This window comes from Musa acuminata, chromosome BXJ2-6 (genome assembly GCF_036884655.1).
Source record: "Musa acuminata AAA Group cultivar baxijiao chromosome BXJ2-6, Cavendish_Baxijiao_AAA, whole genome shotgun sequence".
NCBI lineage: Eukaryota > Viridiplantae > Streptophyta > Magnoliopsida > Zingiberales > Musaceae > Musa > Musa acuminata.
The window spans coordinates 7,560,300-7,573,705 of record NC_088343.1 but is presented as its reverse complement, the minus strand read 5'-3'; the positions used below and the strand labels follow the sequence as shown (position 1 = coordinate 7,573,705).

At 45.2% G+C, this 13,406-nt stretch overlaps 2 protein-coding genes across 2 annotated transcripts; both read left to right on the top strand.

Annotated features, from left to right (window-relative positions):
* Positions 1-4,477: 4,477 nt before the first annotated feature.
* Positions 4,478-6,462, top strand: LOC103987320 (peroxidase 4). Its single transcript, XM_009405585.3, has 4 exons — positions 4,478-4,728; positions 4,941-5,132; positions 5,245-5,410; positions 5,765-6,462. The coding sequence occupies exons 1-4, from the start codon at positions 4,528-4,530 to the stop codon at positions 6,154-6,156; spliced, it is 951 nt and encodes a 316-aa protein (XP_009403860.2). The 5' UTR covers positions 4,478-4,527; the 3' UTR covers positions 6,157-6,462.
* Positions 6,463-10,252: 3,790 nt separating this feature from the next.
* On the top strand, positions 10,253-12,895 carry LOC103987318 (adenine/guanine permease AZG1-like). The gene has a single exon (XM_009405582.3). It carries the CDS (start codon positions 10,512-10,514, stop codon positions 12,225-12,227), a length of 1,716 nt encoding a protein of 571 aa, XP_009403857.3. The 5' UTR covers positions 10,253-10,511; the 3' UTR covers positions 12,228-12,895.
* The last annotated feature ends 511 nt before the right edge of the window (positions 12,896-13,406 follow it).

Here is a 13,406-nt window from a genome sequence, read left to right as displayed (position 1 = left end):
GATTTGGCCTGCTACAATTGTCAAGCTAAACAAATCTAGCGAGGTGAAGCCGCTACCGCTAAGTTAATGGCAGGGCGTTGTAGGCTGGCCCCTATCAAAGAAAAGAGCTAAAACGATACAAAACATCACCGTTGTTCGCATCAAGTAGGCACTTATGGTTGACAAACCTACGTCGGCAGGAGAGTGAATTATGATGCGATAAGAAGATGAGTTGACAAGACTGATAACTTGCGCAAGAAATTGCAGAGAAGCGTTGGGATCCTAATGCAGATACCATTAATCCCATTGAACTGATTCCTTCTTCTCTTTGTGCACCATGCAGGGTATGTAGAGGGCCAACTCTAGATTCAGGATTTAGAGTCCTCGGCGACCATGGCGAGGATGTCTTTCACCGGGTTCCAGTTTGTGATATTGATCTGCGCTGTCAAAGCAACGACGCAAATCAAGGAAAGGGGAAAAAGGGAAAAGCACAGGACCGGGTTCCAGTTTGTGATATTGATCTGCGCTGTCAAAGCAACAACGCAAATCAAGAAAAGGGGAAAAAGGGAAAAGCACAGGAAGCAAGCAATCAAGATTCTTAACAAGATAACGAAGTGATCTACGCTGTCAAAGCAAATCAAGAAAAAGGGGGAAATGGAAACGCGAAGGAAGAAAGATATCAAGATTCTTAACAAGATAACGAAGTGAAAAGAGGGTTAGGGTTTTGATCTGCGCCAACCACGCGGATCAAAAGAAGGCAAACACACGAGCAAAGAAAGAAATCAAGAAGACTAGTGAAGACAGAACTGGACGAAAAGAGGGTTAGGCTTTCGTCGATCGATCGACATGGAAGATGATGGGACTTACCCGAATCGGAGATGAGGGGATTGCCCCGACGCCGCCGGCTTCCATCTCGACCTCTTCCTCCGCCGTGACAATTTCTTGATACACACACATCGAGATCTGAGATCGAGTGGCTTCCTGGGAAGCGAGGGCGGGAAGGGAAGGGCGTTTGAATCAGACTCGGAGGTGGGCGTGCATGAATCAAAGTGTGATACGAGAAACATTTCCTATCAATCAAAGTGTGATACATGCATGGATCATAAGTTGTCTTGTTAGAATAAAAAATAATGAAATGTATCAAAATTGACATTAAAAAGTTATCCCTTCATCATAGGAGGTCAGAACCATAAATATATTATTCAGCTACATGGATAATTTTATTTTTTCATATTTAATATATTTATTATCTATATACACAAGAGTATCAAATGAATCACATCAACCGGCCTATAGGCTACTTACATATTCTATCATATGGTTAGTTACCTTTATGATATTTATATTTTTAAAAATTATATTCAAATTTTTATACTTATAAAATTGACATCAAATCAAGGTTAAAAAAAAGTTTACAATGATATTCTCAGCAATCGAGAAACCAATAACTTGGTGGGATATAAAGTGAAACTAAACTTTTGTATATGAACAAATATTAACAGGTCATAACATGCAACGAAGTTAAATAAAAATCACAATCAAATATGACACCAAGATTTACGTGCAAAAACCTATTCAAAGTGAAGGGTAAAAATCACGAGGTAAACTAGAGATAATTCACTATAAAAATAATGAATATACAAATCTCAATCTCTTGCCTAAAACCCAAACAATAATTATAAGAGAATAAATGGGATACAAGGATCACAGTAAGAGCCTATTGTAGATTTGATCTAACCTGAGATGAGAACACTATTAGATGATTGAAAACAGTTTCACTGCGTTGTCCTTGTTTTCATCATTTTCTTTCTCTTGTTTTTCTGACTTTTTCTCCTCTTTTAATCAAGATGCTGCTGCAAAAAATCTACCGCATTGCTACAGTTTTCCTCCTCTTTTTACAACCACCACATACTCTCTAATATGAATTAAGATTAGATTAAGAGAAAAAATGTGCTATGGGTTGTTCAAGCCAACCATGGGCTGAACCATGGACTGTTAGCCTAACACAACTCTACAACAATCGTGAGGAGGAAACAGTATCATAAGAGAAATCCTTTCTATTTTTTTTAATGAGAATACTAGCACTATGAAACTATATTTTTAACACTGTTTTATATATGGCAGTATATGTGGTATTTCTATTAGTAGAGCTAACAACACGAGAAGAAACATCATTAAATATTTTATTTTTTTTAAAATATATAAAAAAATTAATATAATATTTAAAAAATATAAAAAAAATTAGATGATAAAAGAATTAATTACAAGAAATAATATATAATTAGTCTTGAACCGTTATATATCTACAAATCGGGCATTATGAGAATACTAGCACTATGAAACTATATTTTTAACACTATTTTATTTTTTATATATGGCAGTATATGTGGTATTTCTGTTAGTAGATCTAACAAGAAGAAACATGATTAAATAATTTTTAAATATATACAATATTAATATAATATTAAAAATATAAAAATTAAGATGATAAAAAAGAATTAATTATAAGAAATAATATGTAATTAGTCTTGAACCGTTATATATCTACAAATCGGGCATTACTCCGAACAGCCTTCTATGATGGTCAAGCTGGAACTATGGGCCAAACTTTGACGGCCTTCTACGATGATTGTGCCAATGTGGGAAAGCCCGCTACACAGGCTTGACCGAGAGCCAGCCCAGACTGTTGACTTGTTCCCCCTACCGTCGGATGGCTTGGGGCGGAGGGCGGCGGAGGCCCATCGCAAGCAACACCCCAAAGGCGTGGTGTGAAACCAACTGCTAAAACACAGAGACACACACACCTCAAGACTAATTCAATTTCAATGAGATCCTTTCCTACCTGGAAGGGCAAAATAATAATCATGATAGTAATAATGATGGCCACCAATTTCACGCTGGAAACCGCGAACATAGGAGAGGAAAGAAGCCAATAACAACCACGACAAAGTCGTGCACCAAAAATAATAATAATAATAATAAAAGATAAAAGAAAAAGCAAAGCCCGTCACTAAAAGTTTCAGTAGAAGGTGGCAGTCGCCGACAACTTGGACTTGGGGGTTGCAAGGCTTGAGAAGGAAGTAACACAAAGGACGCATAGGCTTTAACTAATCATATCCAAGTCTACGGAGACTTGAATGTGAACTGAATGAATCGCCTTCGAAACAGTCTTCAACCACCAAAAGCTGCTCGATTCTTCGTGCTAAATCTTTTCTTCCTCTTGGTTGGGCAGCCGAATCTGTGCCTCGATATGATAGGGAGTGGCAGAAGATTTTTGACTGTCCAGTCTTGTCTAAGCACGTAGGAAATGTCGTCGGGTGGGACTGTGGAGATCATTACATGCACCGCTTTGACGCATTCTAATAATACCTAACGTTGTCTTCGACAACGTTAAAACTGATGTTCTATCGTTTTTCCCAAACCAATTATTGGCTCAAGGTGTTGCATAAACTGACGGTGAGAGTCCATAAAACATGGCGACTGCAGCTTTTGACACGCATGACAGTGATCGACGTTCTGCACTCACTCTTTTTCAGTCGAAAAAACACTCGTTTTCTTCGACTTGTTTGCTCATGCTATCGAGTGCCGTGATTGTTGCCTCTCTAGCCCTAAAAAGTCCACTTGTTTTGTTGCAGCAGGTTTGGAGGAAGGATCTATCAGCATTGATAAAGATGTTAACTCCTCAACTAAACAAGTTGGACTGTGGATCGATCGTGGTCGTGGTTGGAGGAAGAAGAAAGGATGCATGTCGTCAGATCCGACTATAAACTGGAACAAAAATCAGATCCCCAGGATATAAACCTAAAGTTGCTGAATGCGATGCACGATGGAGGGCTGATTTCAAGTTGAGGTAGATTTGAGCGTTTCGTGGTGCGTCTGTGTGTGTGTCTCGATCACGACTCGGGTCATGACCTATAACAACGCTAGCTCAATTATTTTTCTTAAATAATAATAAGGTACAAAGAAATCAATTTAATGATTGGCCACCGATGACTTTTATGAAAACGCTGACCTTCTTATTACTAAGAAAAATAAAACTACTTGTCATCGGCAACCTCATGAAAGAGTCGAGTCACGGAGACACAGACCATTCTAAGGTCAGAGACTTCATGGAGTTTCTTCTCCATCAAGTATCACTTTATCATCTCTCTTGATGATGAAACCCCCATTATGGAGAGAAAATTGATGGAGAACCACGGTGGGTGGGTGCATGCATGCTGTGGTTCTTCTTCTTGGAAGAAGCAGAAGCAGAAGCAGAAGCAGTCGCTGTACGTCTGTCATGATGCTTTACCTCCAATGTCAAACCCGGCCGCGCTTCCTTCGCATCTAATCAAGCGTATGTGTCGCACTTTCGTCAAACTTGCCCAAATGAATCTCTGCCAATCAGGGGTGAACAGTAATGGATATTGCAGCCCACCAACAGGTCGTAAGAAATTTGCTTTACAGCTAGCTAGCTTCATGCTTCTTCCTATGGATATATATACCACCCAATATCTGGCTCGCTCTTCCCAACCCAAACGCGGATAGAGTTACACTACAAGGAGAGGTATGGCCGCGACCTATGTCTCCGTTGTGCTGCTACTTTCAGTTTTGGGGAGCGCATCTGCGCAGCTCTCCACCGGCTTCTACTCCTCGTCGTGCCCCAATCTGTTGTCGACGGTGAAGCCAGTGGTCCACTCCGCCATCTACAGCGAACAGCGGATGGGCGCCTCTCTGCTTCGCCTTTTCTTCCATGATTGCTTTGTCAACGTACGTAGGCAGGCATGCTCTGTAGCTAATCATTCAGCTGCTCTGCTATGTCGCAAGCTGATGCAGAGGTTTTAGAACCATGTTCTCATTTTTTGACCGGCCACACGCCGTGCGTAGTCCATCTACGAAGGAGTGTGGACTTACCCTCTTGCAGTGCTGACCTCTTGTTATCATGCTCTGATAAAATGCATCGACCATGATTCTGTTTACAGGGGTGTGATGCGTCGTTGCTCTTGGATGACACATCAAACTTCACGGGGGAAAAGACCGCAACTCCCAATCAGAATTCAGTGAGAGGATTCGACGTGATCGATAAGATAAAAACGGCGGTGGAGAAGGCTTGCCCGGGAGTGGTCTCCTGCGCCGACATCCTCGCTATCACTGCAAGAGATGCGGTGGTCATCGTAAGTACCACTCGCAACGCTCCGCCTTTCCACTTTCTTTTTTGGCACCTCGATCTATTCTTGTCGTAGACTAAGAATCGGATGGTAAATGTCTGTTTGACGGTGAATGCAGCTAGGTGGGCCTAATTGGGATGTGAAGCTGGGAAGAAGGGACGCGAAGACTGCAAGCCTCTCCGGGGCTAACAATAACATCCCACCCCCATCCTCCAGCCTTAGCAATCTCATCTCCAAGTTCTCAGCGCAGGGTCTTTCCAGACAGGACATGGTTGCACTTGCAGGTTTGACTCCCCTCTTTAACTCCGGTACCGATTCCTCTCTGCTTTCATCATTACCACCGTGCCAAACATATCGTATGACAATATTTAGTGGTGTTGTAAATCAGCCTTTCTCTCTGGCAATGCATTCCTTTCTAAAACAATTTCGACTTCCATAAATTGTCATACGATACGTTCCAGAAATTCCTGACCGATTGATTCTATTGGTGATGGGAAACACTACTGTCGATCGGTAAAAGATATTTTGAAGTGGCAAATGAGTTCAAGAACTCAAAAACCTCTTAGCATCAGACGGCATTAGTTAGATGGGCTGCTACTTTGTCCCGATACAAGTACTCTATCTTCTCCTTGTAACAGGAGCGCATACCATCGGCCAAGCCAGATGCATCTCCTTCAGATCCCGTATCTACAACGACAACAACATCGATAGCTCCCTTGCCACAACCAGGCAGTCCAACTGTCCCAGCACTTCCGGCTCAGGCGACGGCAACTTGGCACCGCTGGACCTCCAAACTCCGACCACCTTCGACAATGACTACTTCAAGAACCTGGTCAACCTCAAGGGCCTCCTTCACTCGGATCAACAGCTGTTCGGCAACGGATCCACTGACTCCCTGGTGAAGACTTACAGCGCCAGCCCCAGCAAGTTCGCGTCGGATTTTGCCGCAGCTATGATCAAGATGGGGGACATCAGCCCTCTCACGGGCTCCCAGGGGGAGATCAGGAACAACTGCAGGATGGTCAATTAAGGTTATACATGAACCGAGTAAAGAAAAGGATATAATATTTTGCATTAATCAGTACTAATAATATGGTAGCTAGCCCCGGTCGTCAGTACTACTGTCCATCGTCGTTGAACTTTTATGGTTTTCCGTGGAGCAGTTCGAAGTTTTTATGTAACATCATATGAAGTCGAGTCTCGTTGGTGTTCTGTACCGTGCACTGTCCCTTTCCTCGACCTACCAAAGAGATATATGTGCTCTGCTCCAGCCTCTGGATCTGCCTTCTCTGTTGGAAATTAGCTCGTTCAGTGGATTACTTTTCTTACGATCTTATGTTGAGAAGTGTTTCACCTTTTCATCCTTTGCCAAGTGCTAACGACAGTTTCAATCAGGGGTGATTGAAACTGTTGATTCTCTAAAGCACAACTTTTGTGTTTCGTTAGACATGCAACGATCACTTTTTGAGAAGGCTCGATTAAAATCCCCGAGGCTTGGCAGCGACTGCTCCTTTACGATCGAAGATAAGTTGCTGATACAGATGACAAAAGCAAGAGAAGGCTTCGCAGGAACTACTCCGACAGGCCCAAACATGTGTTGTATCCTTTGGTCGGTCCTCTAGCGAACCCAAGAGAAGATTTTGCTTTGTTACAGTTGCATTGACATAGAACATGGCAAGAATCACTCGTTGAAAAGCAAACTTGTGAGGCATCTATCTCCCGAGCTAAAAAAGATTACCTGACTGTTCTATACTGGGGGATACGTCAATGGATCTCATCAATCGGAGCGAGCCTCTTTTCCTGTGTCACCACTTACACCACGCGTCGAGTATGAAATATTGGCGAAGAAGATGGGTTTGTGGTGTCGCATGAATTATGCTAATGCAAATACTTTTAGAACAAATATTTGAGACACCGTATACGTCTTTTCTTTTATGCGTACGTATGAGAATTACAACCGGAGAGTTTGTCCCACGAAGTTACAATTTGGACAGCAGTAACTTTGCCGACCACCTGACGACCCATACCAACCGTGGGCTCCCTATGAGCGCTACCGAGTAGCACCCTTGAGCCCACACGTGGCTCCCTGTCGCGCCATGAAGCAGAAGAACGATGTCGGAGAAGCATCACCGGCGATCGAAGCCTTTGGGGAGGAGGCGGAGATAGACGACTCCGATGGCGATATCAACGTCATGGAAGACGAAGATGGCCTCTGTAACTTCCTCAGTATGAGCTTAGGCAGTACGGCACGGATGAGAGTGGGCTTGGTGGACTTCTTGGGTTCTCTGTTCCCGGGGCTGGAGAAAAAAGAGGGTGGTGGGCTGAGGGGAGGGAGGGTGCCGTCGGAGATGATGTTCTTGGGTGTTCCAGGCTCAGACTCCCACAGGAAAGGCACAGCTCCAGCGGCCACTCCATAGTAGACTCTAAGGGAAGGATTGGCCGAAGAGTTTTCTCTGGAGAGCAGCCTCGAGTGGAACTTATCATCCTGCTTGATAAGGACGTCGTCGTCGGAGAGTTCTGAGCAACGGGATAGCATCCTAATTTAGGTGCGATGAGAAGATAGAGAGAAAGAAACGAGAAAAGAAGGAAACAGCGCCTCACCTCCGGTGAAGGAATGCCGGAGCCTTCCGAGTGATACATATATCAGAATAGGCTATGAAAGAAGCTGCCGCATGCAGTATAGATAAACAATTTGGGTTATGCTTCCTCGACAATTCTTTTTTATATATAAAGCAAAAGGCATTTGGTTGTTGACTTGGGGAATGGTGTGATGGTTGTTCACCTCTTCATTAGTATTTGACCACCTCCCCACACACACACACACAAACAATATGGTGATAAGATCAAGTGCTTGGTGTTTGATGATGGAAGTGGGGGCGATCGATCGAGGAGCTGTTCCTTGTTGGTTCAGCGAGATAGATGATGGGCCCCATCAACTGAATCGATGCATATGTTTCTCTCGGGCTGCGGTGAGTAGTAGACAAGCGGGGATGATGATGATCGTAGATAAGTAGACTGCCTGCGACAACGAGGGTGACGGCAGGGATTAGGTTGGGAGTAGTTTAAGGATTAGGTTGATGTTAGATAGATCGTAATTAAGGGTGAAAAGTTGAGGTCGATGGAGAAGCGGTGTCGAATCAAGTTGTTGATGGTGATGAAGCATAAGGAAACGGCTTGCACGAATCGGCAGTGTCATACGTAACGTTGAACATAAATAAATCGCAAGTTGCATGAACCGGCCGCCGGGGAAGACTCGTAGAATAATCATACTATACTCTCTCTCTCTCTCTCTCTCTCTCTTATATACATTCTTTTCCTAAGAAGGAGAAATATTGGTGTCCTGGAGATCATCATATGCACCGAACGTCCATCATTTGTGTTCTTATTCTATTAGTATACACGTTCGTACGTGTTGAATAAAAAAAAATCCCATCTTGCAGCCTTCTTCTTATATCATATGAATACGAATATTTCTTTACTATTGTAAAACTGAAATTCAATATCTTGATTCATACATCTTTAAAAGTTATATTTAAATTTTTATACTTAATACTTACGAAACTAAAATATTTAGTTTCGTTTCTTCGGTCGATTCTTCTGATGAAAATATCATACATATTTAGTAATAAATGAAAGTGAAATATAGTCGATATGTACTCGGTGATAAATCTCGTGATATTTTTATTAATAGAATCAACGATGTGGGGAGAAACATAATTAAATATTTTATTTTCGTAAGTATAATAATCTTAATATAATTTTTAAAACTATAAAGATCAAAATACTAAGGGTAATAAATTACAGAAAAGACTATCTCTCTCCCTCTCTTCCCGTCATTAGAACAAGCAAAGCTGAATATACCATTCGGGTTAAGTACAGTGAACATCCACTGCAGTGTTAAGGACTCCCCGTCGAAAAGCAATGAAGCACCAGTGGGGTCGAGGAGAGTACTGTACTCTCTTCTTCCTCGATGAAAGTAACAAAAGAATCTATCGTGACTTTTTCTTTTTTTTTACCATAAAGCAATTAATAACTGCAAAAGTTTTAATATATCACCAACAATGCGGTATAGCGGTCTTACACCGAGATTAGTGATTCAGAATAGCATCGTGGATGCATGTTATCCGCATTCATCTCTTAAACTTTTCTCTCTCTCTCTCTCTCTCTCTTTTTAATCCTTTACATTTAAATTCAATTGTTTCCATATTAAGGGTTTGGCCCTACACAGAGTTTAATAGGAAGAACACTCCATTCGATGCCTCCCCTTTTATACTTTTTGATCTTTTTGCATGCTCTTTTAGACGTGGAGGAATAAGCGGCGAAAGACTTTTGATTATAAAGTGAGGACTAGTAAGTAAATAGAACTGTGGCGAAACTACAGTTTCAGAATTTGTAGCTGTGTGATTACTATGCATGATACTGGGGATTTGCTATCATCCCTTGTATCCATCATCCAACTAGCCTTACGTACAATGGAAAAAGGTGTTATAGAATCCTGAGTGACATTCTTCATATATATATATATATATATATATATATATATATATATATATATATATATATATATATATATATATATATATATATATATATATATATATATATATATATATATATATATATATATATGAGAATTTAAACTGAGACGATCCCATATCTTGGAGAGGCTGACGAGGGACTTAGGACTTTTCCATGTTGTACAGTATAATCCAACTCGTAGGTGATGCGCGAAGATGGAGGTTTCACATGTCCATCTCATTCCACTACCATAAGGACATGTTCGAGAGAGAAGTATCTGCCTTCGAGAATTCCCGTAGCACCCTCCTAGAACATAGAGAAGTGGTAGATAGATGATCAAAGAAAGAAGCTAACGAGAAGTTGGGGGGTGGGCGGGTCCATGTCCTCCTGAAACTTAGTAAACAGGTGCCCTCATCCATAGGGAAAGCGATCGACTTGGCAGATCCAGGAAGTCTCCACGGCAAATTAATCAGCTGCTACACGAATTAATAAGTGGGGATGCCAGCGAGATATATATATATATATATATATATATATATATATATATATACAGAGAGAGAGAGAGAGAGAGAGAGAGAGAGAGAGAGCAACAACAACGAGCGGAAAGAAGAAAAAGGAGGCAAGCAGAGTGCGAGAGCAACCCAGCAGGTACAGTACTTGAGCGCGGTGGAAAGCCGAAGTGTGAGTCGAGAGAGAGAGAGACATATATATATATAAACCCTTCCTATTCTTTTGTGATTCTTACAAAAACCCACCGCGTGCCTCAGGTCTTTACTTTCTTTGTTAAGCATAAGTGCCCGCTCTTCTCGTATCTTCCCCCCCCCCACTCTCTCTCTCTCTCTCTCTCTCTCTCTCTCTCTCTTCCGAATGGATTCGACGGCAGACATGGGGACGTCGAGCGGATCCCGACTCAGGCGCCTCAACGAGGCAGTGTCCAAGTCGTGGGTCGGGCGGTGGTTCAAGCTGGCGGAGCGCTGTACAACCTTCACCACCGAGCTGCGTGCCGGCACTGCCACCTTCCTCACCATGGCATACATCCTCGCAGTGAACGCCTCCATCCTCGCCGACTCCGGCGCCACCTGCTCAATCGACGACTGCCTCCGCCCCTCCCCTTCCTGCCTCCTCCCGCCCGTGGATGCCGGCTACGCCGCCTGCGTCGACCGCGCCCGCCGCGACCTCATTGTCGCCACCGCCGCCTCCTCCATCGTCGGCTCCTTCATCATGGGCGCCTTGGCCAACCTACCCCTGGCGCTGGCCCCCGGTATGGGCACCAACGCCTACTTCGCCTACACCGTCGTCGGCTTCAACGGCTCCGGCAACCTCCCCTACCGAACCGCTCTCGCCGCCGTCTTTTTAGAGGGCCTCCTCTTCCTGCTTATATCTGCTCTCGGCTTCCGCGCTCGCCTCGCCAAGCTCGTGCCCCGTCCCGTCCGCATCTCCTCCTCTGCTGGTATCGGCCTATTCCTCGCCTTCATTGGCCTCCAGAGCAACCAAGGAGTGGGCCTCGTCGGCTACAGCTCCTCCACCCTCGTCACCCTCGCCGCCTGCCCCCGCGAGGCCCGCGCCTACCTCGCCCCCGTCGAGGTCTTCGACAACGGAACCGTGGCCCTCATCCCAGGAGGCACCGTCTCCGGCGACGTTCTCTGTCTGCACGGCCGCATGGAGTCCCCTACCCTCTGGCTTGGCGTCGTCGGCTTCCTCATCATAGCCTTCTGTCTCATCAAGAACGTCAAGGGCGCCATGATCTACGGCATCGTCTTCGTCACCGCCGTCTCCTGGTTTCGCCACACCTCGGTCACCGCCTTCCCGGACACCCTGGAGGGGAACGAGGCTTACCGCTATTTCAAGAAGGTGGTGGACGTACACCGAATCGAGTCCACGGCGGGGGCGCTCAGCTTCAGCGGCATCGGCACGGGCCGCTTCTGGGAGGCGCTCCTCACCTTCCTCTACGTGGACGTGCTCGACACCACGGGCACGCTCTACTCCATGGCGCGCTTCGCGGGCTACGTGGACGACAACGGGGACTTCGAGGGGCAGTACTTCGCCTTTATGTCGGACGCGGTCGCCATCGTGGTGGGCTCACTGCTGGGCACGTCGCCGGTGACGGCCTTCATCGAGTCATCGACGGGGATCAAGGAGGGGGGCCGGACCGGGATGACAGCGCTCACGGTGTCGGCCTACTTCCTGTTGGCCTTCTTCTTCACACCGCTGCTGGCTTCGATACCGGCGTGGGCGGTCGGGCCACCGCTGGTGCTGGTCGGGGTGCTCATGATGAAGGCGGTGGTGGAAATCAAGTGGGAGGACATGACGGAGGCTATCCCAGCCTTCATGACCATGATCCTCATGCCCCTAACCTACTCCATCGCCTACGGACTCATCGGTGGCATCGGCACCTACATCGTCCTCCGCGCCTGGGACTGGTCCGTCACCGCATGGACTCGCCACGGCAGTGTCACCAAGAGCCTACCGCTCGTCAGCGATAGCGGCGGCCGCGACGGAGCCGTTGTTGCAGCAGCAGCGGGCAATGGCGGCGGGGACGGCCTTGGCGATACGAAGGAGAATGAGAATGATCAAGCGGTATGACACGCTTGAAGGATTATTATCATCGAGGAATCATCGTTAACTCAAAGGGAAAGAGGAAAAGGACAGGTTACCAGTCGTAAATAGGGTAATTAATCTGGGATCTCCTTTTTCGTCTCCCACTCTCGCTCTCTTCTTCGTGTTGCTTTTATTGCTTTGTAGCGGTGGGAGCTAACTGGAGGCCGAGGGGGAAGTGCTGGTGGATGGGTGGCCTTTGTACTTGGCACTAGCTTTGTACTCTTATTTTGGTCTCTAGTGTTGGGGAAAGGCATGGGTGGTGGCGCTCGCTTTTGCAGCGGACAAATAAATACACAGCAAGCACGCATGGGAAGTAGCTACGCCTATCGCCATTGACTGTGCCCGCACGGCGATCCCATCGCATTATGTTCTCATAATCGTGAAAAGAATCACAATAGTTATTCTCCTGCCAATGGACAAAAGCAACGATTGCTGCTAATTTTCATCGAGGCCAAATAATTAGATTTCCCATCTTCCATTTGGAAGCCTTCCATTCTCCTCATACCATGTATCCTCGGAAGCATATGGGAAGGAAGGAGGGGACTGTGTCGCCAAACACCACAAGCTGTATATGCTTTTACGCAAAGGAATCTTGTTGGAGGCGCCTGTTTCACAAAGAGGCAGTCTCAAAGCGTTGAAATGAGTGGCAAGAATATTCTACGGTGGAATCATTCCGTCGAAAGGGAGGGAGGGGCATATCTTTTTCCCTTCTTTTTCGTATCCAGTTGGATCAGTGTCGGACTCTCCGTCGGATACTTTGTGGTTAAGGTCGAGATCATCGGTTGCAGAAGTTGGACGTAGTTTGGTTGTCCGTAGCAGCTGGAAACAAAGAAAAAGAGGAGAAGCCTCCAAAACAGTATGAGAAGTCCACAAGCAATGCAATGGATTGAGCCGAGTCTGTTTCGACATGTTGTACACGCAAAAGCAAGGAGGAGGAACAAATTAAAGATCCCATGATTCATCGATGCTAACACACCATCGGGACCCTTGCAACGAGGAATCACACACACGTTCTGATGTCTGTGGGACAGTGAGCATGAGAGCGAGGATCACTTCTTCGTGTTCTCATTCGATGCCCCCTTAGATCGCCATTTCTGGAACATGTGATGGGCCACAAGGTAGTAATTTAACGAGGGGAAATCGGAGTCCGATATGGTTTGGTAT